This window comes from Vombatus ursinus, unplaced genomic scaffold (genome assembly GCF_900497805.2).
Source record: "Vombatus ursinus unplaced genomic scaffold, bare-nosed wombat genome assembly UNPS02014775.1, whole genome shotgun sequence".
Taxonomy (NCBI): Eukaryota; Metazoa; Chordata; class Mammalia; order Diprotodontia; family Vombatidae; genus Vombatus; species Vombatus ursinus.
This window is the reverse complement of record NW_020954553.1, coordinates 13506109-13533323: the sequence shown is the minus strand read 5'-3', so window position 1 is coordinate 13533323 and position 27215 is coordinate 13506109. Positions and strand designations below refer to the sequence as shown.

General features: G+C 43.1%; 1 protein-coding gene across 1 annotated transcript; it reads right to left on the bottom strand.

Annotated features, from left to right (window-relative positions):
- Window positions 1–1163: 1163 nt before the first annotated feature.
- CSF3R (colony stimulating factor 3 receptor) lies at window positions 1164–27215 on the bottom strand. Its single transcript, XM_027864736.1, has 16 exons — window positions 27052–27215; window positions 17547–17625; window positions 12161–12460; window positions 11286–11409; window positions 10584–10777; window positions 9554–9726; window positions 9002–9176; window positions 8812–8897; window positions 6311–6524; window positions 5763–5957; window positions 4976–5077; window positions 4286–4432; window positions 3623–3763; window positions 3102–3198; window positions 2436–2517; window positions 1164–2169 (listed from the first exon to the last, which is right to left on the bottom strand). Exons 2-16 carry the CDS (start codon window positions 17602–17604, stop codon window positions 1657–1659), a joined length of 2601 nt encoding a protein of 866 aa, XP_027720537.1. The 5' UTR covers window positions 17605–17625; window positions 27052–27215; the 3' UTR covers window positions 1164–1656.

Sequence of the window (27215 nt, the reverse complement as noted above, 5' to 3'; positions counted from 1 at the left end):
AAAGAAGACATCAGAGTTTCAAACATAGGGGGTGGAGACTTGGGGGCAGCAATAGAAGTAGAACAGTTTAGAGGAGAGGCAGGTATGGGTGAAGGGAGAAGATGGCTTCAGTTCTGGACATGCTGAATTTGAGTAGGGAGCTGAGTGGACAGATCTAGCATATGGATGGATTGTATTCACAGCTAGAGATAACAGGATCATAAATCCAGAGCTGGAAGGGCCTTAGAGATCCCCTAATACAACCGCCTCATTTTACAAATGAGGAATCCGAAGCCTGGGGAAGTTCAATGACCCACCCTGGGTTATTAGATTCCATTATATTGTAAGTTCCTTGAGGGCAAGGACTTTCTTTTGCCTTTTTTTTGGGGGGATCCCCAGCACTTATCACAGTGCCTGTAGTAGGCATTTATTTAATGACTAACAACACATATCTCCTGACTGCAAATCCAGTGCTCTTTATTCTACTATTATATCCTGAGTTTGGAAATCAGGGAGGAGGTTGGGGCTGGAGCTGTTGACTGAGGAATCATTTGGACAGAGGTAATCACTGAAGTCATGGGAAATGATTTCTTTCCAAGTCCCATATTCTGAGTTTAATCCTTCCGGCATTAATTCATAATTAAGCACATTGTGGCTGAGCTGATGTTCTGAGAGGAGAGTGTCCACAGAGGCTTTTCCTGATGACAGGGTCCAGAGGTAACTGTTATCTAGATAACCTGTGCTTGGCCCTCATATGCTCTTTGCGAGTTTGTATGAGCCTGTGAACTAACCTCTTCCCCGCTTAACCCCATTCCAAACTGGGACAATTTCTGAACAAAATGCTGCCTCCAGATATCATCCATGACAGCATGGTATATGAGTCTGAACCTTGAGTTCTGGTCCCTGTTCTGCCACTGGCTATGTGGGTCTCTTTAGGGTTCAGTTTCCTCTTTTATGAAATAGGAATTGGGGGTTATTGGGCTAGATGATATCAGGGATCCTTTCCTACTCTAAGATTTCATGGTTCTTCTGTCTTCACTAATCTTTCCCTAGCACCATGTCACACAATGTCTCAGATGAGGCTTGTTCACTGATAATGCTTATTCTCCCCTGCCCCCACCCTGCTCCCCCCTTCCCCCTTCACTCATGTGGATGACAGCAAGGACAGAGAGCCCAGACACACCTTAGAGTCTGAAAGAATCAGTTTAAAATATTGTCCATTTGGAAGTCACATGGCAGGTACAATAAGGGACAAGGGTAGGATTCTTTGACTTTAGGAAATATGCATAGTCATTTCTTGTCAGGATATGGGCCCACCCAACAGATTTGATGTAGGTGGGGCAGCCAGGGCCATGGTACCCTGGGGCAGGGAACATCTTTCTGGAAAAGGGAAGGGGACTGGAGGAGAGGGCAGTTCCTTTGAGGATGGGTAGGTTCCAGGCTCTTTTAGTGATTCCTCTCTGGTTTTCCATACTGTGCAGAAAAGACCTTCATCATAACTCAGCTGGAGAGGTCCTGAGCTGTCTTTTCCATTAGGGCAACCAGTCTCTTGCCTACTTCTGAGAACAATGGGAAACTCTGGGATTTTCCTCCCACAGGGACCCTGACCCCAGGTCCAGGTATGGGAGGACATCCCACAGCATGAAAGGAGGTTGAAATGAGAGTTTATAAGGGATTCTAAATGCTGCCCAGTCCTTCAATGCCTTCAATCCTCAGACCTTGCAGAAGGGGAAAATCAGGGAGTGGTCCTTGTGGGCAGTGGGGAAGGAAGGCAGAGTCATCACTGTCCTCTTCTGGGAAGCCTTGAAAGCTGGGAACCTTAGATCCAGGGGGACTTCTCTGGAACCACATGTTCTCATAGGGTTTGGGGCTTGGGGTGAGATCAACCAGGAGGGGCTGTGTGGAATCTGTGCGCAGGTAGAGCCCAGAAGGGGGTCTGTGCTGCCTCTGGTACCCTTGGTTTCCCATCACCTTCCCATACTGGATGGGGCCACTGGAGCTGGGATGGGGCTCTGGCAGGAAGGGATCCCCCTGGAGAATGTAAGCCTGGACCAGGTGGGGGAGGTTCTTAGACTCTTCATCTGTCTCCATTGTCTGTGGTGGTGATTTCTTCTCCTCCTCCTTCAGGACTATGATCTTGGAGACAGGGGGCATGGCAAGGTCCCTTAGGCTTGACAGATGAATGGTCTCCTGGGAAGGATGGGAGCATCAAAGGGATTGGAGGGGGATACCCAGAAAATGGCTCCTCCATGGGGTTAAAGGGGGGTTTTGGTTGCCCAGTGTTAGTTGGGAGGAAACTACTCCCTTTGGGAGAGGGGAAGGCACATAGGGAGGATTGGGAGATACAGTTGGGAAGTGGGAATCAGTGTTTCCATCTCTCCTCCTCACCTATTTTCCCTCTTAGGCTCCCAGTACCATTGTCCCACCCTAATCTGTCCCTCCAGCTTATGTCTTACCCCAGGAAGGATTGTGGGGGTCCACTGGCCAAGGCTGCTGTGGGCTGGGTCTGGGACATTTGGCCAGAATTGATTCTTCATCCTGGAAAAGTTGAAGTGAGCGCCCTGATTGGGGCAGGCATTGGGGATGCCCTGCTCTGGTGTCAAGGATTCCCCTCTCCTAATTGACCCTGGGTTCCTGCGAGTTCTCTTTGTCCTCCAAAAACCTCAGCTTTGCTTCGAGGTCAAGGTAAGGGGGAATCCCTGGTCTTGGGGAAGAGAAAACAGGGCAATTGAATACTGTTTGCTAAGACCCTGAAGGCCCATTATAGACTGTGCAGGATGAAGCTTGGCCTTCAGTGTCTTTCCTCAATTCAGTATATTGGAGAGAAGCGTTGGATCTGAAGCCAGGCAAATCCCTGGGCCTCATCTGTAAAATGAGATGAGAATCAGTGATCTCCAAAGTCTCCTCTCTAAGGTTCCTACATCTTGGATTCCATGATTAACAGGGGAGGAGATAGGTTTAGGAGGAATTTCAGTTAGATGTGAGGAACGACTGCCCAGTTGGAGGACCTGGATGGATGGAAGGAGGCAAGGCTGATGATGGCAGACCCTGAGGCTGGTGAGCTGTGTCCTCCCCTCTCAGAATCCCATTCCCATCCCATCCCAGCAGCCCCAGGCTCTCACTTGTGGTTCTTATGCAGGAAAATCAGCGTTATAATGCAGAAAAACATCACAGAGAAGAGGCCGATCAGGATCAAGAGTACATTGATATCTTTCTCTTCTGTGGGGGAGGGGTTAGGGGAGGAAGCACCAAAGGAAGGAAGATCAGATCTTTGAGCACAGAAACATTTCAAAATTCCCAGAATGGATACTTCCTGATGTGCCATGTGGTGCCATGACTTTCCCTCTCAGACTAGGGCTTCCTGAAGGCAGGGCTATATTTCCCCACTTTAGACTGGAATTCCCCTTAGGACAGGATGCGTCTTTCCTCTGGATATTCCCCAGGTAACTAGGACAGGGGTTTGGCCCTAGCAGGAGTGACTCTATGCCATTGGAATGTGAACTCCTTGCACATAGAGATCATTCCCTTCTTTGTGACTTGTATCCCCTGCACCTAGAACAGTGCTTGGCACATAGTAGGTGCTTGTAGGTTGGTTGGTTGTTTGCTGGTGGGTTCTGGCCACCCCCATGGAGTTTGTCTTTACCCAGGGCTATGGTCATCACTGTGAGGTCTGTGCTGTTAATACTTCCAACTTGATTGGAAGCCATGAGATGGACATGGTACATGCTGGTGGGTGCTAGGCCACGGAGGATGCAGCTTCGAGAGGAGGCATTTAGGATGATGGCTATGAAATGGTAGTGAAAGAGAATGAGAGAGAAAGGTAGTCAGCCTGGGGTTAGGACCCTGGGGGCTCTGGTTTCTCCTCCTTTGGCTTTTGAGCTCTGGGACTCTGGGCGCTGATCCTGGTCTCTGAGAAAGCATATCCCTTGGGGGCAGGGAATAGTCCTTCTAGAATCCCTGGTTTTGGATATTGGTCCAAAAGTGGTTGAAAAGGACATGGGTGGGGGATATGGGAGAGCCTTGGAAGGGGATAGCCTGAGATTACCAGGTATGTGTTCTGGGGCCCTTGTCCAAGGTTCTGAGTGAAGGAAGCAGCAATGAGAGATTGAGTCAGGGGGGACAGGCAATGACCCTTACAAAATTCCTTGATCTGGGAATGGTTCAAAGGGTAGTGTATTGGGTATGGGAGACCTGAGGCTTGTGGTGGGGATGTCAGGGATCTCCCTGAAAGAATAGTGGGCTAAATTCCTTGGACCCTAGCTGCTTTGGGGGTAGGGATCAGAGAGGGACAGGGGGTAGTACTCACAGAATCCCTCATCCTGAGTGTTGGTCCAGAAGACAGTGTATTGGGTGATGGGGCTCTTCCCTAGCTCTGGGGCCCCAGGCTCCCATTGCAGCTCTGCCCAGGTCCTTCCGATATGTTTCAGCTTTAGCTTAGGGGCATGGGATGGGGCTGTGGATTGAGAAGGGGGTATCCATGGAGGCTGGATGGATTTTGAACACCTGCCCTCCAGGCAGGTCTATTCCCTGGGATGGGGTTGGGGGAAGAACAGATGTGGGGCTGGATTCCACTTCCCAGGTCTTTGCAGCTGGTTGCCACAGGTGTGTGTTGGAGGTGGGATTAAGCCAGAGGGAGAATTCCTGAGGCCAGTGTGACCTTGTCTCTGAGTACTGCTGTCCCTTGCTCCAGCCTTCTTTCTGTTTTCTTCTAGTCCCTCCATTTTCCCTTCCCCTGATACAGGGAAACACCAAGGGGAGAGAAGGGAAGCTCATTTTAGAACTGATGGCCCTTGACCGTCTACGTAATTTCTTCCAAGTCCTTTGCCTGATTTTTACAAGCCTAATGCTTGAAATCGAAGGGGAAGTTACCTTATTGGGCTCTCATGATTGTGTTCTCTGGGCTAATGGCTAAGGATGGGATATGGGATGGATGTGACCAGGGCATGAGGAAGCTTTGGGGTAGGAGTTTGGGAATGAGAGTAAGTTGATAGCGAACCCTTTTCTTGGGAGTAAGCATAGACGTGCTGGGGGCGCCCTCTGGTGCCATGGTACAGGGGGGACACAGTGATCTTGTACAGCTGGAAGGGCACTATGTTCTCTGCAAAAGAAAGAAGAGCAGGGAGCTAAGTCCTGGGAAGGGGGAGGGGCCACCCACTGTACTTTCTTTCTGCAACCATTGACACTGGCTAAGAGAGAAGCACATGAATGATGGTAGCTGGACTGTTGGGATACAGCTGTAGTAGGAGGGGCAGAGGAAACATATCAGGAAGAACTTCCTATCTCTGAATATGGGGATGGAGAAACAATAAGTAGTTTGAGAAAACCTAGAGATTCTTCTTTCCCCAGAGGAAAAGAACATCAACCATGATAATAGCTAGCATTTATATAGTGCTTGAAGGATTGCAAAGTGCTTTACAAATATTAACTTATTTTATGTTCATAACAACCCTGGGAAGTAGGTGCTATTATTGTGCCCATTTTACAGATAAGGAAACTGAGGCTGAGAGTGGTTAAGTGGCTTGCCCAGGGTCACACAACTAGTAAGTATCTGGGACTGGATTTGAACTCAGATCTTCCTTACTCAAAGACTATCACCTAAGAGATCCCGCTTATCCAGTCTGGGACAGGAGCTGCTTTGCCTAGAATTTCAGCAGGAGAATGGATGGGGTGATGAAGTGGGAGGGCAGCCAAGCCCATGGGACAAGAGGACCCTGTAATCCCCCTGTAAAGGATCTACCTTCAGTAAAAGAGCCCTAGTTCCTCTGTAGGCTCTGAGCCCTCACCATCTAGCAGGGTCCCAGTGCTGCTCCCATTGGACTCCATCTTCCAGTTGCCATTGCAGTCACCCTCTTGGGCTGGAGCTAGGCACCACTCTATCACATAGGCCCTCGGGAGGGGCTGGCCGAGGGGGTGTTCCCATCCTACCCAGAGGCTGTGAGCATCTGGAGCAGAGGTGTGGATGCTGGACAGAGAGGCACCTGCAGATGTGGATATGGTATAGAACCCATTTTGTGGAGGTAAAGGAAGGGTATGGCATCTTTCCTATCCCCCAAACTCCACCCTCAATGAATGCAGTGGGGTCTGGAGTAACAAATAATTGATTCTGAACTTTCAGATTCACCCAGATGTGGCTCTAGTCAGGCCCCAAGAAGATGTCCCAGTCTAAAACCAGGCTCTACCTAGAGAGGCTTGCAGATTCTCTTCATCTCCCTCCTCATCTCTGAGGAGGAAGGAATAGGATGGACCTGGAGGAAGGGGGTGCTGTGGGCCTGACGATCAAGCAGTGTATCTGATGTCTCTTCTGACAAGGCAGGAAAAGTCTCATCCTTACCTTGGCATTCCCAGAAAATAACAGTGGTTGAGGGAGATTCTCCGGCTGTGTTATAGGCGGTGAGGATGACCTCCTGAGCCCTCTCTGGAAGCTGGAAGGCACAGCTCAGCTGTGTGGTATTGCAGAGGGGTGGAGACTCCCTATCTTGTCTTGGAGGACTTGGGAAGACCAGATAGCCTTGGATCCTGTCACTGTTTTCCTCTGTGGGCATTGGCTGTATAGACATACACAAGAGGATTTGGTCTCTTCAAGGAATCACAGAATACGACAATTGGAAGGGGCCTCAGAGGGCATTTAGTCCAAACCTAGAGGTAATGTGAGGCTGTGGAAAGGGTTTTGCACTTGGAGTCAGGAGAGTCTTGGGTTCAAATTCTGCTTTAGACATTAGCTATATGATCCTGGGTAAATCAGCAAATCTCTCTGAGCCTCAGTTTTTTCATCTGTAAAATGGGGATAATAATGCCTGTCAAAAACCACCTCTCATAGTTATTGGGAAGCTCAGAAGAGATCAACATTTCAGAATTTGAAGGGATCTCAGAGGCAACATAGTCCAACTTATATCTGACCAGGAATCCTCTCTACTATATAGCAGACAAGTGTTTATCCAGTCTTGGCTTAAGGACTTCCAAGGATGGGGGTTCCACTACTTCCAGGCATCTAGGTGGTACAGTGGATAGAGTCCTGAGCCTGGAGTAAGGAAAGCCCCAGATCAAATCTAGCCTCAACATTTAATAGTTATGTCACTTAACCTCTGTTTGCTTCAGTTTCCTCATCTATAAAATGGGGATAATAATAGCACATACCTGCCAGGGTTATTGGAGGGGATCAAATGAGATAATAATTTTAAAGAGCTTGGTATAGTGCCTGGCACTTACTAAGTGCTATATAAATGCTAGGTATTCTTATTATTATTCCTAAATTGGCCCATTCCAGCTTATGTTCAGGACATTTTCCCCCAACATCAAACCTAATCAGTTTCTTTGAACTTAGACCCAATGCTTCTGCTTCTGCCCTCTGGGCCCAAGTGGAATATCCTCTTTCGCACAATAACCCTTCAAATATTTGAAGGTTGCTAGCCCCCTCCTTAATTCTTTTCTTTTCCAAGATCAGCATCCCTAGTTACTTCAACTGATCTTTATAGGGCATGACCATGAGGCTGTTCATCACATTGGTAACCTTCTTCTGGACACACTTGTTTTTCTTTGATCTAAAAGATGGAGCCCAGAAATGCACACAGTTATCCAGATGTAGTCTCACTAGGGAGGAGTACAGTGGTACTATCATCTCCCAGCCCTAGATTCTGTTCTCTTTACGCACCTAAGGTTGAGGTTAGCTTTCTTGGCTGCCATATTGCCTTGTTGACTCATCTTGAGCTCGTGGTCTACTAACAACCCCCAAATCTTTTTTTGGACAAAATGCTATCTAGTCATGCTGGTTTCATCTTGAACTTTTGAAAGGGAATTTGTGAATCCAAATATAAGATAATGGGTATGAGGCACATTGCAAAACTTAAGTTTGGCAGTGAAGTGGCATGGTGGATGGAGTTAGGAAGTTCTGTGTTCAAATCTGGTCTCAGACACTTACTAGCTTGATTCTGTTTCCTCATCTGTAAAATGGGGATAATAATATTATATGTAATTATATATTATTAATAATGTAATATAATTTAATAATAAACATATTATAATTAAATAAATAAATAATACTAATAACCTATCTCCTAGGGTTGTTGTGTGGAGGAAATAAGATCACATTTGTAAAATGCTTTGCAAACTGAAGCCCTATATAAATGTTAGCTATTAAAATGTTACAATGCTATTAACATCAACTACTATCATCACACCTCTCTCCCCAAAGCATACATCCTCTCCTCAACTTCCCTGATAATTTATAGCCTTCTCTTCAGTGATGGGTAGTTCATCACTTCCAGAGGTAGCCGATTCCCTCCGTGGAAAGCTGAATGGATTTCCTGGGTCACAGAAACTAAGGGTCCCTAGCTGGGAGATGACCAAGGTTCTCATGACCAGGATCTCTCCTGTTCCACAACTTTGCCTTCTATTTCCAAGCTCTAGGATTGAGGACGATGATGGTGAGAGGGATGAAAGGGATAAGGAGAAGAAAGAACATTAGAGCCAGAAGTTGTGACTCTACTTCTATTTTTGCCCCTAGCCAGATGGGCAACCTTGGAAAGTTTCTTCTGCCATTCTCTGGATTTTCTTCTCTGTGAAGTGATAGAGTTGGATTGTATAATCTCTAAGATCTCTCCTGGCCCCAGGTGTCTTTATATACTGTTCATGTAGTCATCACTTAATAAACGCTTATTGAATGACTGGCATTATCTAAAAGGGGGGGGCAAGAATATTCAACCTAGAACCTATGTAGACTTGAGGGCCTGTCTGTCTCTCACAGATTCCCAGCTTCTTGGTGTCACTTCTCCAAGCTTGGGAAGGGGTCAAGCTTCCTAGAGGATAGACTGGAGAGGGGTGGTGAAAGGGTGTTACCTTCCAGAAAAGTTGGATGTCCATCATTGTCGGGTCCAGTTTCCGTACTCGTCGTCTCCACCACACATCCAGTCTGACTATGGGACCTAGGAAATAGGAGTCATGGCTGACTAAGGAGAATGAGAGGAGGTGAAAGAATACCAGAGGTAGTCTCTACTACCTATTTCCATCAACACTTTTGGTCACTTACGTCTCTCCCTGGTAGTGAGTTCCAAGCTGGAGCTCCAGTCACTCCAGTGACCACCCAGTTGGCCCCCCAAGGATGAACGGACACAGCGCATTTGTAGGACATAGCGGGTGGCAAAGAGGAGGCCACAGAGGTCATATTCCCCCGCATGTTGGGGACCTGAATTCAAGAAGGGCACCTGCCAGAAAGTAGTCAGAAACCATGTCAAGGAAACCCTGAGCCCTGGACCCAAGCCCAAACAGGAGGATCCTGGCTGCTCAGAGAACCAGGATAGATATGGATATAAAGAAATAAGGCATTATGGTGAGGATGAGGGCTCAATGGAGGAGGAGAATGGCAAAAGATCAAGGAGGGGGTGGATGCTGAGTGGAGGAATGAGGACTCTGAATGAGGGAAGGTGAGTGATCAGTGAGGATGAGAGCTTAGTTAGGAGACTTAGGGAGAAGGATAAAGATTTCACGAAGGCATTGAGGGTTCAGTGAAGGGGATGTAGGTTCCCTCCCCCAAGCACAGAGTGAACTTCTGCCAGGAAGGAGATGGGGGTGAGAGCCTTACCAGGACCCAGGACAGCTCCCCAGGATGCTGGTACTGAAGCTCACACATCTGCTCCACGTGCTTGCTCGATTTGGCCTTCTCCCACTTTAGCTTGAGGCATCCAGGCTGGGGAAAGGAGGAGTCTGGGCCGAGCCTGGCCTCAGCAGCCTGAAGTATTGGGGGTTCTAGCTTTACTGTAACAGAGAAGTCAGTTATTACCCCACTCTGAGGGGACCTTTCCAAATTTCTCTTCTCTTGTGACCCTGTTTTTGTGTCTCCTGTTTCTTTGTCTGTTTCTATATTCTTGCCAGAAGACTTCTAGGTGTTATGATGGCTATAGCATTGGGCCTAGAGCCAGGAAGATCTGAGTTAAAATCTGGCCTCAGAAACGTACTAGCTGTGTAACCCTGGGCAAGTCATTTTCCTGAATCCATGTCTTTGCTCATTACCATTCCTTATGCCTGGAATGCCCTCCCTTTGTCACTTTTCAGGTTTGCTTTCTACCCACTCTACAAAGACCAACTCAAATGCTACCTGCTCCAGGAAGCTTTCCTTGATCCACAAACCCTAACAGCAATTGCTCCTCAGACTTCACAGAGAACTTTGCACCTCTCTAATGCAATTTTCATGACATGGTAGGTGACAGTATCCGTGTTTATGTCTTATTCCCTTACTAGAGTATAAGTGCCTTAAGTGCAAGGGCTCACTAATACTTTGTATCAGCCTGCTCATTAAGCACCAAGTAGGTGCTTAATAAACATTTTTTTTGGGCTAGGCAATGGGGTTAAGTGACTTACCCAGGGTCACACAGCTAGTAAGTGTTATGTGTCTGAGGCTGCATTTGAACTCAGGTCCTCCTGACTCTAGGGCTAATGCTCTATCCACTGTGCCACCTAGCTGTCCCTTAATAAACATTTAATATTCATTGCCTGTGGTGGCCTTTTTATTTCTGACTACATCCTGGTTCCTCTGTTTTTGTCTGTGTCTTTATAGTCCTTTTTCTGTCTCTGAGCTCAGCTGGATGTCCCTCCCTATTGACTATATTACTCACCCACATCCATGGGGTAGATGCACAAGTGTGGAGACTCAGCCTCTCCCAGCATATTCTCTGCCTTCACCCAGATGTCTATCTTCTGGTACAAGGGAAGCTGGCTTCGGGGGATGGAGCACTGGTTCTTACCATCTTCGGAGACACAGTGTTGGATGGGCTTTTTTCTAGACTGGCAGTTATCCTTGCTCGTAGAGCTTGATAAGAGTAGTTTATATTGGAGCTGGTTGCCTACACCCCCCTCTCCAAAACTCTATCCCCTCGCTAGGCTTTTCATCTAGGCTTCATCCACCTCAGTGAGCCTTTACCTACTTCACTGAGACCCCATCACCCTCACTGAGCTCCCACCCATTTTGCTCATCCCCCATCACTTCCACTAAACTTGTCTGTGTCCTAGGCCATAAAAAATGTTTTCAGTGGAACCACTGAGGGAAGACTTAGGAAAAAAATCCTTACCCATACTTTCCAGGCCCCAGCTACAATGTTTTCATTTCCCTGGTTCTTGACTGTGGCCAGATTTGCTATAGACTCCACAAGGCCTTGGGAGCTGGTCCTCCTCACCCCAGGGCCTATGCTCCACTATTATCTCTTATACCATTTTCTCTGTGGCCCTTCCACATGACCCTGCAATCAGGGGGATGAGGGGTCTGAGGGGTATGAGGGTTGGGAGCACAAGGCTGATATTCCTCCCACAGTCTCACTCACTTGTAGCTCTTCAGAATGAATTTGGTGGGCAGGTATGTGCTGCGACCAGGCTTCCACTGACAGGTGAGTTCCTGGGCTGTGAGGTTCATGATGCAGGAGAAGTTGCTAGGTGACTGAGGGGGGTCTGGGGTAAAGCAGTGGTGAAAAAAAGAGTGTGAGGACAGGGATGTTGAAAAGCTCTTAGATTGGGCAAATAAATAGGGGACCTAATTCTGGTCCCCTAACCCCTCCTCCGTTCTATCTCTCAAACTCAGACCTTCTGAGATCAGACCATCCAGACTCCCGTTTTCCATTCAGGACTGCCCTTGATCCTTGAAGGCCAGAGGGTGAGGGCTGAGGAAAACTGAGGCCCTACAATAGAGAGAACTGGATGGAGAGTCAGGAGACATTTATCCAGTGAATCCCAGCTTGGCTACTTATTACTGTGTGACCTTGGGAAATTCACTTAACCTCTTTGGTGGTTTCTCCAGTTTTCCGTAAATTTGAGAGAATTAGAAAGATGCACTCTAAGGTGCTTTTCAGGTCTTAAATTATATGATCCTAAGACATTATCTTGTCCATGATTCTGTACCAGTTTTGGTGGGAAGTAGACTCAGGTGTCCTTGACAACCAGTCCTACCAATCTAGCCCCTCTGCCTTATGTTTAGATTACTAATTAAGAAATTTAGACTTGTTCTTCTCCCATCCTCAATAGGAAGGACATATACCCAGAAGGGGTAGAAAGACTTTCTCCCCCAAGACCTTGGAGAAGAGAGTCCATGTCTCCATCAACTCCTCCCCATACTGAGAGCCCCTGATCCTATGTTTACCCCCTTCCCCATATCCTAGCAGAGGGTGATGGGGGCAGGCTTCTCAGTGGGATGGGAAGGACTTACAGCCAGCCTGCAGCTCTGCCTGTCCTATGATCTGGGGAGTCCCTGCCAAAAGCAGGCAACAAGAGAGCATGGCGTGGGTATGGTTGAGGTGGGGAAGGGTGATGTTGGACCCCAGAGTTCCATCTTCCCTCTGATGTTGCCAGTGCTCAGGCAGCTTCTCCCAGTCTAACTTCCACACGATTTTCGTGGCTATTGCAGTCAGGCTACTGCAGTTAGTGTTGATGGTACAAGAAGCTGATATGGGAGCACCCAGGTGGATGACAGAAGCTGACAGATGGATGTCCACACAGTCTTGAAGGCCTGTGGGATGGGGAAAAGGACAGGTCATTGACAGAGTGATGAGGGTGCTGTATCTTTTGTCAGGGAAGGCTAACTGGGCAATGTGGAATTGTAGAAAGAATACTACGTTGGGGTTCAGAGGACCTGTATTCTAATCTTGACTCTGAAAATTATTAATGATGTGACCTTGGTCAAGTTATTTAACCTCTCTGGACTTCAGTTTCCTCTCCTGTAAAATGAGGGGACTGAACTAGATGACCATGAGGCCTTTTCAGCTCTAGATGTATGACTCTCTGATCCTATCCTCCACTGGAAGGATGCATCATCTATAAAACTATACATACCCTTTGATTCTGCAATACCACTGCTAGATCTATATCCCAAAGACGTCCAAAAAAGGGAAAAGGACCTATTTGTACAAAAATATTTATAGCAGCTCTTTTTGTGGTGGCTACAAATTGGAAATTGAAGGGATGTCCATCAGTTGGGGAATGGCTAAACAAGCTGTGGTATATGCTTATAATGGAATATTATTGCACTATAAGAAATGAGAAGCACGATGATTTCAGAGAAACCTGGAAAGACTTACATGAACCGATGCATAATGAATTGAACAGAACCAGGAAAATGTTGTATACAGTGACAGCAATATTGTTCAATAAAGAATTGTGCATGACAGCTATTCTCAGCAATACAATGATCCAAGACAATTCTGAAGGATTAATGATGAAACATACTATCTGTCTCCAGAGAAAGGACTGATATTGTTTGAATACAGACTAAAGTATGCTATTTTTCACCTCTCATTTTTTTCTTTTACTCGAATCTTTTTGTACAAAATGATTATTATGGAAATGTTTTACATAATTGCACATGTATAACCTATATCTGGGTGCTCACTGTCTCGGGGAGGAGTGAGAGGAAGGAGAGATAGAATTTGGAACTCAAAACTTTAAATAAAAATGTTAAAAAATAAAAAAAAAGAAGGAGGCATCATGGTGGAGTAGAAAGAGACCTAGGATATCAGAGACCTGAGTTTTAATGCCAGCTGTGATGTTTACTAACTCTGCAAGTTACTTAACCAATTAAACCTCAGTTTCTTTATCTGTTCAATGGGGAAAATAATCTACCTTGAAGGACTATTGTGAGTAAAGTACTTTAGCATTATTAAAATGCTAGCCATTACTAGGATAATATTAACACTATTTTTTTGTCCCTTCCAAGCAGTGGTATGATCATGATATGATCTATAAAGAGTTGTCTCAACTTCCTGTGACTATGGAAATGGTGACTGTGGAAAATGAGTTCTTTGACTTATCATCTTCTTGCTCATTGGATGAATAGTTCTATATTTATGTATAAGATTATTCCCACACAATATCACATCTTTTCTGAAAGATATGAAGATAACATATATTATCAAAGGGAGATATGATAAAGGTATGATGTGATAAAGGTGTAAAAACATTTATTTTAATGGATTAGTAAACTTTATTTGAGAAATGCAGTGAGATTAAACTGTTTCCATTTGATCCAGGAGATAATGTGATTGGCTTCTGCATGTTTTCCCTTGGGTAAATATATATATATATATATGTATATATATATACACATAGATATATATGTATATATATATAATATATATATTTAAAGGACTTATGATAACTGTAATTGTATTAATAGTCTTAAAACTTCTGCTGTTGTGGCAGTGAAAAGCAATGGAAAAGTCCAAGTAAAGATGATGGTCCTAAATGATATATTTTAAATTTTATCTTGGAGGTAATAGGGAAATACCCTCAGGTTTATTTAAATATTCATTGATAACTAACCATACAAATACATGGATTTGCATATATTTTAGTAATTGTTTACAAGGTCTCAAGTTGGATTGAGGCTTTATATATTAATTAGTTGTTTAAGAAACTCTTAAGTCATGATTTTTTTTTTTCTGTTTGAGGTCTCTCTGATAAAATCAAGAAACAGAAAGACTTATTTTTTCAATGTCAATTCCTCAAGGAAACTTTTGTGAGACTCTTCCTCTAGCTTATAGACAGCATTATCTATGCAATGTGTAAGGTTTAGGGAAAGATAGACAGAAAAAAAATGGTATGTGAAGTCTTCAAACTCTCAGATGAGTTACAAGTAGTTCAATTTGATTTTCTTCCTGTAGCACTGATGCTCATAAGGTTAACTCCATAAAATTTCCAATGGCTTTTACCACATGAACTAATTACTAGAAGACCAATGTAATCAGACTTTGTAAGGCACTACTAAATTATACTAAGTCTCATCACTAACAGTTTTAAGCAGCCTAGGATATCTCTACAAGTGGCTTGGAACTTAGAAAATCAATCTACTAGAAGAAGTGCAAATCTGCAGAAAAAAAATAAAAGGCTCATTCTAGGTACTGTAAACACTGCAGACACTCATGTTGAAGACATCAAGATGTTGATTTAGGGGTTTAGATTTAGATTTAGAGATTTAGAACTCATATCTCTGAGTTCTAGTGGACCAAATCAGACAATTTTTGGACAGTGGTCTAGGATAGACCTTTTTGACACAGAATTTCCAAGGGAAAAATACTTCCCAGAAGCAGACAACTTCATGAAGTAGACAGCTAAATCTAAACTAAAGGAACAAGAAATCTGTTGTTTAAATGGGCATTAAGATGCATCTCAGTCCTTTGTGTCTTCCTGATTATGAAATTATGTTTATTGTCTATTATTTCTTACAAGTGCCTTGGCCCTTTTGGAAAGATGTCTAAATGTCAGATTTAAGACAAAACTGGAAGTTTAAGTTCAGGTTTTTTATTTTCTAGTTCTTTGTGAAATTGTTGTCAATTATGTCTCAGTCTGCGACCAGGAGAATCTTGGTCCCTGCTCTTGAGGTTCAGTTCACCACTTCTGAGTACAGATAATTTTGCCAAATAATTACTACTTTTAAAATAATAGCTTTAGAAGCTGTATAGAGTAGGTCTGAAGTTTGGAAATTAACACGAATCTCCAATTTTGTTAAGAGGTTTTGTTCAGGGTTTTTTTTTTATTCTTTGTCACATTGATTGTGGTCTGTACAAATAACTGACTTGCTGTACTGTGAATCTTTAGATGACCTAGAGATAAAATTTTATCTAGGAAAAAAGAGGGAATTGTCAAAAGAGGAATTTTGGGAGCTAAGAATAGTCTGTGAAGAGTTGAAATAACTAATTCTGCCACTTCTTGCTACGTGATGTCTCAGCACATATTGCAGGGACAGCCTAAAACAAGCTATCTCCTTCAGTATCTACCTTCCACCTCTAATTGCTTTGTTATTGCAAAAAAGAACTCAGAGGACTTCCATAATTCCAAAATGTTGCTTTATTCTTTATACTATCTGATAAAGGAGATATTGTTCCCTGTGAACTAGTGGGAATGGCTGTGCTAACAGGGACACATTCCTTCCTTTGTAACAAGTGATAATCATCCTCTTTTGCAGTAATGAATACCCTTTTCTCTCTACCTTATATAGCTTTGGAGGGGAGACTATATTAATACCATTCATCAATTATTGCACACACACACACATGTCTATCATCTATTGGTAGAATATGCCATACTCTGAATAAACTCTAGATTTTTACTGTATCTATATCCTATGCTGGTTTATTGGCAAGGACTTCCTGAGACAACAGGGAAGTCCTTTACCTGTCTGGGCCTCAGTCTCCCCATCTGTAGAATGACAGGGATAGATGAGATGATCCCCAAATGCTATTCCAGGGCTAAATCCCAGACACTAATAATAAGAATATAAGAAGTACTTCATGACATTTGAGCCTCACAATAGTTCTGTAAGGAAAGTACTATAGGTTCCTAGCATTCTACAAATGCTTAATAAATGTTTGTTGGTTGATGGTTCCCTATTATATAAATGAGGAAAATAAGGCACAGGGAGGGTAAGTCTTGCCCATGGTCATATAGCTTGTAAGTGGCAGAGGAAAAATTTGAACTTAGATCTTTTGACTTGAAGTCTAGTTATTAAGGAATCACCTCATTTCTGCCTCCTGACTTCCCTGACTTCCTTCAAGTCTCAGCTAAAATCCTATCTTCTGCAAGAAGCTTTTCTCAGTCCTTAATCTTGTGCCTTTCCTCTAAGATTATGTCCAGTTTATCCTGTACATATCTTATTTTTACATAGTTGTGTAATGGGAATTTTTTATTTCCTTTTTTCCCCTACAACTTTTGGTTAACTAAAGGCCTGTTTTCAATTAATATTAACCTCACCTGACCAAAACCTGCCCCATGGTAAGTGAAAATTTACTTAAAGCTTTAAACATTCCTTAGATATGAAGGAAGAATCTCAACTGTCCCTGACTCCTTGGTGACATGAAAATCTTCTTCCTCAATTAGCCTAGTTGTGAGTTTACCTATAGAGTTTGTTTGATGAAGTTTGTTTCCTTAGGGGCTGTATAGGATTATGATTCAGTTTAACTAAGTTTGTTCAACTTTTATGACATTAAAGAGAGCATGAGATTATGGATCTATCTTCTCTCTAACTTCTATGGCCTAAGAGGAAAGTATAAGAATGCAATATGTAAAAGAACTATTTCTCTGCATTCTGATGTAATATAAGAGATGTAATATAAGAATTCTAAAAGAAGATTCTAAAATAAGAATCTAAAAGAAGATATAAGAATTCTAATGATTGTCCAGATTTTCTCTGAGATCTGAACCTATGCTTGAATATAATAATAAAACCTAGGTTTTTAGTGCTATAATTTCTGTGTTGCAGTAAATATATTTTAGCAGCAGTTACCTACCACATAAATTCAGAGAGGAGATATTTCTCCCATAATAATTGTTTGCATGTTGTCGCCTTTCATTAGACTGTAAGCTCCTTGGCATCAGAGGCTGTCTTTTTTCTTGCTTTGTACCTGGCATATATTAGCTGTTTAATAAACACTTGTTACTGAAAAGGAGGCTTTCTTTTCAGCTCAGGGTTGTCTATGCTCCTAAGATCTTTGAGGAGTCTGCTGACTTTCTGCTCAGGGAAATAACACAGTAGGTTCCCATCCTAGCTCATGGACAGTAGTCATGATACTGTCCCCCCTCCACTAAATCCCCAAACTACTTGCCTTTACAGAACTGGAAGAGCAGAACGGTTCCCAGCAGGTTCCAGGCCCCAGGCCTCATGGCTGCATTATTTGTGTTCACCTGAAATAAGTCCCCAGACCCCAGGGTGAGAAACAGGTGTTCATCCACAGCTACATCTCAGAGAAGATTTGAGACAGAGCCTTGGGAGTGAAGAGCTTGCTAGACCTGCGCCATCTCTGGTGTTATAGGACCACAAATTTAGATCCAAAGCTGGAAAGGTCTTCAGAGGCCATCTGCTCCATCCCCCTTGTTTGGCAGATGAGGAACTGAGACTCAGGAGGTTAAGAGACTTGCGCAAGTCATATTTGTTAGTACACCCTCAGGCACCAGCTATGGGACATTGGACAATTCACCTAACCTTCCCCTGTCTTAATTTCCTCATCTGTAAAATGGGGATAATAATAGCACCTGCATACCAGGGTTATTTGGAGGATAAAATGAGATAGTGGTGAAGCACTTTGCAAAATGTCAAAGCCCTTATATAGTGCCAGCTATTATTATGAATATTTTTGTTAATAAGTGACATAAGCAGAATGTGAACTGAGGTTTTCTACCTTCGTAACTCTTTCCAGGGAACTCCATTGTCTTTTCTCCTGTCCCTTTTCAAACCCTGGACCTGGATTAGGGAGAGGCACAGGTTGCACAGCCCTAATTTCTTTTTCTTTCTTTCTTTTTCTTTCTTTCTTTCTTTCTTTCTTTCTTTCTTTCTTTCTTTCTTTCCAAACAGAGTCACACAGCTGTTACTAGTCTGAGCTGGGTTTGAACTCAGGTTCTTCTGGCTCCAAGGCCAGTGCTCTATCTACTGTGCCATCTAGCTGCCCCATAGTCCTTAATTTCTACCCTTTATGATGGAGAATGTATCAGAGCAGAGTATCGCAGCCCCAGGGCATGGAGCTGTCCCTAAGCTTGGTACCTCAGGTCTCTGTTTCCTGCTCAGTAAAAGGAGAGAGTTGGACCAGATGATCTCTTAAGGTCTCTTTCAGTTCTGAATCCTGTGATCATATGAACATGAAGGAAAGCAGGGGAGAGAGAAAAACAAAAGGAAGAGGAGGAAGAAAGAGAGGTATAGCAAAGTAGAGAAAGAAATCAGGGCTGATTACCCCACCCTACTCTCCTTTTGTTGTTGGTTTCTCCCTCAAGTTGCTTGACATTTTTTTTTTTGGTGCATTGGAATCTCTTCCCCTCCCTCCTCTCTAGTCAGTTGCTTAAGGGCAGGGTCTATTCCCCCTTTATTTTGTATCCAGAGTGTGTAGCTTTGTTGTTGTTGTTGGACCTTATCAAGACTCTATCAAGGCCCAATTTATGGTCCTCAATTATCTCAATTCCTGATGAAACAGAGAGCCTTCTACATTTATTGCTGCCACTGCTACACCTCAACCCCAAGCAGTGTGGATTCTGTCCACACCACTCTACTGAAATGACTCTCTTTGGGGCCACCATTTGACTTCCTTATCTCTAGAGCTAACGTTCTTTCTTTCTTTTCTCTTCTCTTCTTCTTTGTCGGTCGTCATCATCATCATCTTTTTCCTCTTCTCCTCCTTCCCCTTTTTCTTCCCCTTCCTCTTCTTCTTCCCCTTCCTCTTCTTCTTCTCCTTCCTCTTCTTCTTTCCCTTCTTCTTCTTCTTCCCCTTCCTCTTCTTCTTCCCCTTCCTCTTCTTCTTCTACCCCTTCTTCTTCCCCTTCTTCTTCCCCTTCTTCTTCCCCTTCCTCTTCTTCTTCCACTTCTTCTTCCCCTTCTTCTCTTTCTTCTCCTTCTTCTTTTTTCTTCTTCTTCTCCTTCTTCTTCTTCTCGTTAAAAGTCTTTATACTCCTTGACCTTTCTCCAGGTTTGAACAACTCTTTGGTTTCATCTGACTACTCCTTCTAGGCCTCCTTGGTTGGTACATCTTTCCCCTCCTGCAGCCTGAGGTTATCTCCCAGTGCTTTGTCCTTGGCCTTCTCCTCTCTCAACACTTCCTCATTTGGTGGTCTCATCTGCTCCCAGGGGTTCATTGACCATCTCATGATTTCCAAATCTACATATACTACATATACTACACATACAGGCCTAATCCCTCTTCTGTGTATCCAAGTTGCAGCTATAATAATAATAATAATAATAATAAACAGCCATTTATTGGGTACATTAAGGTTTGAAAAACACTTTATATATATCATCTTGTTTGATTTTCACAACAACCCTAACCCTGTGAGGTAGTTACTATTATTATCCTATTTTCAAAGATGAGCAAACTGATGAAGCCAACAGGTTAAGTGACTTACCCAGGGTTACAAAACTAGTTAATATCTGAGGTAGGATTTAAACTCAGGTCTCTCTGATTCCATGTCTAGTACTATTCTCACTTCTTACCTGCACTTTTCCACCTGAGTGTCCCATAGGTACCTCATTCTCAGCATGTCCCAGACTAAACCTGTCCTAAACCTACATCTTTCCCCAATTTCCCAATTTCACTTGGTGACGCCGTTCTCTCATTTCCTCAAGCTTATAAATTTGGAGTCCTTTCTTTCTCTTCCTTCTTCCTCATCTGCTACATCCCAACAATTGCCAAATCTACCTCTATAATCTTTCTTTCCTTCTCAACTCCTGCCCTTATATTAGGAGACTTCAGCATACATATTGATGCTCTCCAGAGACCCCAACATATTGGTTCCTCAACTTACTCATTTCCCATGACCTACTTCTCCATCCTACCGTAGTTACATACAGAGGTGCTCATACCTTTGATCTTGCCCTCACTCACAAATACATCACTTCCATGTTCATGAACTCTGAAATTCCCTTATCTGATCACAATCTATTAGTATTCTACCTTTCCTTCTGCTTTCTAATACCAAACCCTTCTTTTCATCCACACCATGACCTCCAATCCTTTAACCCCTCAGTTCTCTCCCAGGCCATTGCCCCATTCACTAGCCATACTTTCTTGCTTTCCCTTGACCATTAATGAACCAGGTCAACTCTACACTGTCCTCTTCTGTTGAATCCTTTGCCCCCTTATCATATCACTGATTGTGATCTGCCAAACCTTGGCCTTGGATCCCTTCCACCATCTGTTGCATCTGATCATATGCATTTTTTATTGAATGAAATCAGAGAAAATCAAATTGTCCCGACTGAATCCACCTCAAATTTATGTTAAACAACCTCAGCTGGGCCCTCACTGCTGCGAGGCAATCCTTTTATAGCTCCCTAATTAAATTACTATCTCATTCACCACTATGGCTCTTCTAAACCTTTTCATCCTTCCTCCTTGAACCTCCCATGGCTCCCTTCCCATCCTCTCAGTTAAGCTCATCTCATATTTTACTGAAACAATTGAGGCATTCACTGAGAAGTTCCTTTTCTCCCCTACTCCTTATATCACCCAGATGCCTTTTGCCCACTATTTCTTTACCCCTGTCTCACATGATGAAGTGGCCATTCCTCTTGCCAAGACCAACCCCTTTTTGTGCACAAGTGGCCCCATTCCATCCTCTCTCCTCCAGTAGGTTGCCCCATCACCCCCTTCCACTTATCTTCAATCTCTCTTTGTCTACTGGCTGCTTCTTTACTGCCTACCAATTTGTCTCCCCAACTTTCAAAAACACCTCACCTGATCCATCTATCTCCACTAACTAAATTGTTCCATATTCTACTTGCCTTTTGAGGCTAAATAAATGATCTTGAGAAAGCCATCTATAATAGGTTCCTCCACTTCTTTTCCTATCTCTCCCCTCTTAACTCTCTACAGTTGGGTTTTGGACTTCATCATTCAATTGAAACTACTCTCTACAGAGATACCAAATGATCTTTTAATTGCCAAATCCAATGACCTTTTCTCAGTCTTGACTCCTTTGCAGTCTTTGACATAATCATTCTCCCTCTTCTCCTTGATACTCTCATTGATACTCTCTTTTCTCTGGGTTTTCTGGACTCTACTCTCTCTAGTTCTCCTCTTACTCATCAGATTACTCCTTCTCAATCTCCTTTGCTTGATCCTTATGCAACTCATACCTGCTAACTGTGGATATCCCACAGGGTACTGTCCTGATTCCTTTTATTTTCTTCAGTTTCACTTGGTGATCTCATCAGCTCTCATGGATTCAATTATCATCTCTATGCTGATAATTCTCAAATCTACTTATCTCTGACTTCTCTGCCGCCTTCCAGTTTAGCATCTCTAACTGCCTATTGGACATTTTGAATTAGACATTATATAGACATCTTAATCTCAATATTTCCAAAGATGAATTTATTATCTTTCCCACTTTGTTCCCCCTCCCAAACTTCCCTATTACTGTGAAGGGTACTGCCGTCCTCCCAGTCCCCCAGGTTTGAAACCTAAGTGTTATCTTGACTCCTTGCTATCTCTCACCCATATCCAATCTGTTGCCAAGTATTTTCAAATTTCACCTTTGTAACATCTCTGGAATATACCTCCATCTCTCCCCTAATATTGTCATTACTCTCATTTATCCTGGTTTCTCCTCATGCCTGTACTTTCCAATAGCTTGTTGGTAGGTCTCCCTGTCCCAAGTCTCTTCCCACTTTGGGCCATCCTCCACTCAGCTGCTAGAGTGATTTTCCTAAAGTTCAGGTCCAACTATGTCATACCCCCTACTCAATAAACTCCAGTGGCTTTCTGTCACCTTCAATATTAAACTAAAATGCTCTAATGCTCAAAGCTCTTCATAACCTAATCCCCCTGTTATATTTTAGTCTTCTTACACCTGATATCACACCATTATACTCTTCAATCCAGGGACACTGACCTTCTTGCTATTTCTCAAACAGGACACTTCATCTTCCAACTCCGGGCATTTTCACTGGCTTTCCTTATGCTTGAATGCTCTCCCCACCTCTTCTCCATCTCTTGGATTCCCTGACTTCTATCAAGTTCCAGTTAAAATCCCACCTTCTGTAGAAAACTTTTATCAATTCCTCTTAATTCTAGTGCTTTCCCTCTGTTCATTATTTCCCATTTTTCCTATATATAGCTGATTTGTACATATTTGTTTGTATGTTGCCTCACCCCAAGATTGTGAGTTCTTTGAGTTCAGGGATTATTTTTCACCTTTTTTTTTATATCCCCAATGCTTATCCCAGTGCCTGGCACATGGTAGGTTCTTAATAAATATTCATTGACTGACAATGTTTCTGAAATCGATCTGTTCCACTCAATTCCCAGTGCCAGCACCCTTGTTCAGCCTCTCACCACTTCTTTCCTGGAAGAAGACTCTGAACTGCTCTTCTTGCCTACTGTCTCTCCCCAATCCATCCCATACATACCATGAGATTAATCTTTTCAATGCAAAAGTCTGATAATGTCATTAACTTGTTTAAAAAACTCGAATGGCTCTCCATTGCCAATAGGACAAAATGCAAATTCCTTAGTCTGATAATCTGGATCCAACCTCCTTTTCTGCCCTTACTTCATACTGTTTCCCTATTTACTCCATGTTCAATGCAGAAGACTTTCTGTTCCCCAATCTACCTTTTATTTTCATACCTTTACTTACATGGACTCAGCTGCCTGGATTGACTTTTCTTTCCTATCTCCCCTCCTCATATCTCCATCTTTTCCTTCTTAGGCACCAGATTTGGAAGAAATGAATTTGAATCCTACTTCTGCCAATTACTACGTATATGACTTTAGGCAAGTTCCTTTATCTCTGTGTGCTTCAGCTTCTTCATGGGTGGAATGGGGGTGGGCTGTTAGAGTAGACAGCCTCTCAGGTCACTTTCAGTGATAACCCTCTAATCTCTCTGGGTTTCTAGGTCTTAGTTTCTTCACATATTTAATGAGATGGTTGGGCTATGTGTCTGTTCTCTTTTATCCATTTCAGTTCTTAATTTCTGCTCCTAAGATATAACATAAGCAATTCTTCTGTGATAGCTTCTCAGGTAGAAGTGATCCTTCCACCCCTAAATCTCTCCTCCCTCAATGTCTGATTTCTCATAAGCTTTTGTCATTTTTAAAAGTTATATATTTGTATATATTCAATTAAATTAACATGTAGTCACCTCCTTCTCTATTCCAGGCACTGTGAACAGCCTCTGCCTTCAAGGAACTTTCATTCTACTGTAATTATATGTGTCAGCATCCCTTTATTAGATTGTAAGGCATGGATGATTTTATTTTTGCCTTAATAGCCCCAGTGCCTGGAACAGTGTAGGCACATAGCATGAGCTTGAGAAATATTTGTTTAGCTGCATTGAAATGAAATCCTGGCACTGCCACTTAGTACCTGTGGCACCTTGGGAAAGAAATTACCTCTTTGGGTCTCGGTTTCCTTATCTGTCAAATGAGGGGATTGGACTAGATGAACTCTAAGATCCTTTCCATTACTGATCCTTTGTAATGCAGCTGTGTGTGTATGACATCTCTAGTTGTAAGGGAGCATTTCTTCATTGGGAATCTATATTTCCCCTTTTGAAACGATCTCCCCCTGGTTCTGCTAAAGGATCTTGTCCTTCCTAAATCTTTTCTTTTTCAGACTAAGCATCTTCCTTTGCTTCAAATGCTTCTTGAGTGGCCACTCATCCCAACAAAGGCAAAGCCTATGTGGACAACATCTCTCAACCAATATGTGAACACTGATTGGCAGTAAGAGATTGAACTCTGCTAGAAGAGGATGGAGGTGGAGGCAGTTGGGGAAATATAGCGACCCACATTTGTCTAGCCTTTAAAGATTACAAAATGCTTTCCTCAGCACAGCCCTGTGAATTAGGTAGGGCAAATACTATTTTGGCAGATGAGTAAACTGACCTGCAGAGACGTTAGGTGACTTGGTCATAGTCCCCCAGTTAGTAAGTGTCAGAGGGGAGGTCTGAATCCAAGGCTGGTTGCTCTAAGTCGACACTAACTTGTATTGCAAATTTTAAGGGTCCTATTTTTTTTTTAGTCTGATCTTGTGATATCTTTCATGTGGGGAACTCCCTAGGTAGAAGGCTCCCTCCACTGATATCTATCAGCTACTCTTCTGTAACTTACAGACTCAGAGAGGCGCCTGAAGTAGTGATAGTTTAAACAACTTGTCCATGGTCAAATGGCTAGTATGGGTTGGAGGCAAGACTTGAATCCTGATCTTTTTGATGCTAAGGAAAGTGCTCTATTCACTAAACAATGGAGCCTCTCAAAGGTTCTTTAAGAACTTTAAAGTAGCATCATTTAACAGAAGATCATAGCAAATAGGTGGCTATCTTTCTTACCCAGTCATTATGTGCCTGGAGTCCTCATTCCCCCTCATTGTACTCTTTAGAATTGCTTCCCTCCAGGGAAACTGCTGGACCGGGGGAGAGGTCTCTTATTTTCCTGTCCTTTGACTCTTTCCTTCAGCCCAACTGCAGATGGTCCTTATATACAAAGAAGAATCCAGAAACTTGAATGGATCAATGCCATCCCTTCCTTCCTTGTATTGCATCATCTTTTCCCTTCAGTTTCCTTAGAGGTAGGATGGTGTAGTAGACTTGGGTTCAAATCCTGCTTCAAATACCTACTGTATGTGATCCTAGCCTCTAGGAACCTCAGTTTCCTTATCTGTCAAATGGGAATAGTAATAGCACCAGGTTGTTGTAAGGATCAAAGTGATTTGCAGTTTTTAAGGTTCTATATAAATACTAATCAATCAACAAGTTTTCTCTGTGCCAGGTATTGTACTAAGTATACTGGTCACAATGAAAAAGTAAGAGCCCCTGCTTACATTCTGATCGATATCAGCTATTTCTTTTTTTAAATTTATTTCTCAGCTTCTTTTTTATTTTTCTCTTCTTGTCTGTTCATTGTTCAATGTACTGTCAATTTTCTCTCCTCTCTCTGAGAAGTCTCCCCTTTTTCCCTTTCTCTCTTCCCTTGATTCTCCTTACATTCTTATATTCTCCCTCTGGCTCCTACTTTCCTTTTGTCTCTCATCTTTCCTTCCTCCTCCCCATCCTCCCACATCAGAACTGGAAAGACCTTAGAGAACTGTCCCTTAATCACTTTTTCCTTCAGCACCCAATACACATGGCAGATGGCAGAGACTTAGGCTTAATCAATGGCGAGTTGGGTTGAAACCACTTAGTCTAATCCCACATCTTTTCTAAATGGAGCCATCTTCTCTCTTTCCATTCACCACTGCCTGCCTCACCAACTTTGACTGTGTTGTGGTTCTATGTAGCAACTTAGGGCCAGCGAAAGCCTGAATATCTGTTGTTTAAGGACCAACCTAACTGGACTCAGAAAAACATCACCAGGGAGCTAGTAATCTGCTGATTTATTTTCATCTCCTCTTCCCCTAGCCAATGATTGCCATTTTACAGATGGGCAAAGTGAGGCCCAGGAAAGAGAGGGGACTTGCTTAAGGTAATAGAGTGAATTAGAGACAGCTAGGTGGCACAGTGGATAGAATGCTGGACCTAACTGGAGTCAGGAAGACCTGAGTTCAAATTCTACCTCAGACCCATACTATCTGTGTGACCTCTGGGTAAGTCAACTAATCTGTCTGCTATAGTTTTCAATAAGGATAATAACATTTACCTCCCAGGTAAATGAGGATAAAGTAAGATAGTATTTGTAAAGCACTTTGGATTTCTTAAATGCTAATTATTATTATTAGTAATACCAGACCAAAGATTTGGGTCCAGGCTCCCTTACTTTGATTTCAGAGCTCTCTGCATTGGTCCTTAGTGCTCCCAAATCTTTGTGTTTTTCATCTTTTCCTACTTAGTTTGCTGTTTGCCTTAGACTTCAGACCAAGTTGTTAGTAAGAAATATTTGATTTGGTGTTAGAGGATGTGCATTAGAATCCTACCTTAGCCATTTTACACCTCACTTTCCTCATCTGTACAACAAAGCATTTGGATAAGATGATCTCTAATAAGTAATATTTACATAGCAACTTAAGGTTTTCAAATCAATTTACATGTATTTACATACACACAATTTATATACACCATGTCATTTGATTCTTACAGCAACCCTGTAAGGTAGTTACTATTATTATCTCCTTTGCACGGATTGTTCTGGGGTAGACAGAAATTAAGCGGCTCATTCAGGGTCACACAGCATCTGAGATAAGATTCCAAGTCAGATCTTTCCGACTCTACCTATACTCTATAGACTATACCACCTAGGGTCCTCCTAGTTATAAATCATATAGGCAGAAGTGGATTCATCTTAAAAGGCATATATTCCATCTCCTTTAGGTCATACATGCCCTGTGAGAAAAAGGGACCTCCTCATATGTGTGGCAGGCAGACAGACAGATACCCCAGAGAGATACCCCTTCCCCTCTGCTCATGTGGAGATGCCAATAACTAATACATGTTTAGGGAGAGTATCATGTCTGGATCCACACATCTCACCACTCCTGTTCCTAAGGAGCTGGGCCTTAGTAATGTTTCCTGGGGCTCAACTTCCTGGCGCAGGTCTAAACCCTCATGCTATCAGGGCTCAGCTGAGATGGAATGGGGAGTTGGTCTTGGGGAGGTATAGAGGGTTCGGGGATGGCACCCTTAGGACTTACCTCATTCCTGGAATGATTTTACCCCCACTTCAGTAGTTTCTCAGAGATCGAGCTGGCTGCACTGGGTGGCTGGCCTGTTTCAGGCATTCACCAGGGGCCTCATATCATCCCCTTTCTTGCTCAGTTCCTGAAAACCACTTCGGCACAGACTGTTCTTCCACCTT

What these genes read in the sequence shown, in the direction of transcription:
- CSF3R (XM_027864736.1), bottom strand. Translation starts at nt 17,604, where the DNA reads ATGAGGCCTGGGGCCTGGAACCTGCTGGGAACCGTTCTGCTCTTCCAG. An exon ending in TGCTTACTCCCAAGAAAAGG is followed by an intron (nt 4,433 to 4,975) that starts GTTCGCTATCAA and finishes CTCAATCCACAG; the next exon opens with CCCCATCCCATGCCCCTAAG. An exon ending in TTCCTGCATAAGAACCACAA is followed by an intron (nt 2,518 to 3,101) that starts GTGAGAGCCTGG and finishes CAACTTTTCCAG; the next exon opens with GATGAAGAATCAATTCTGGC.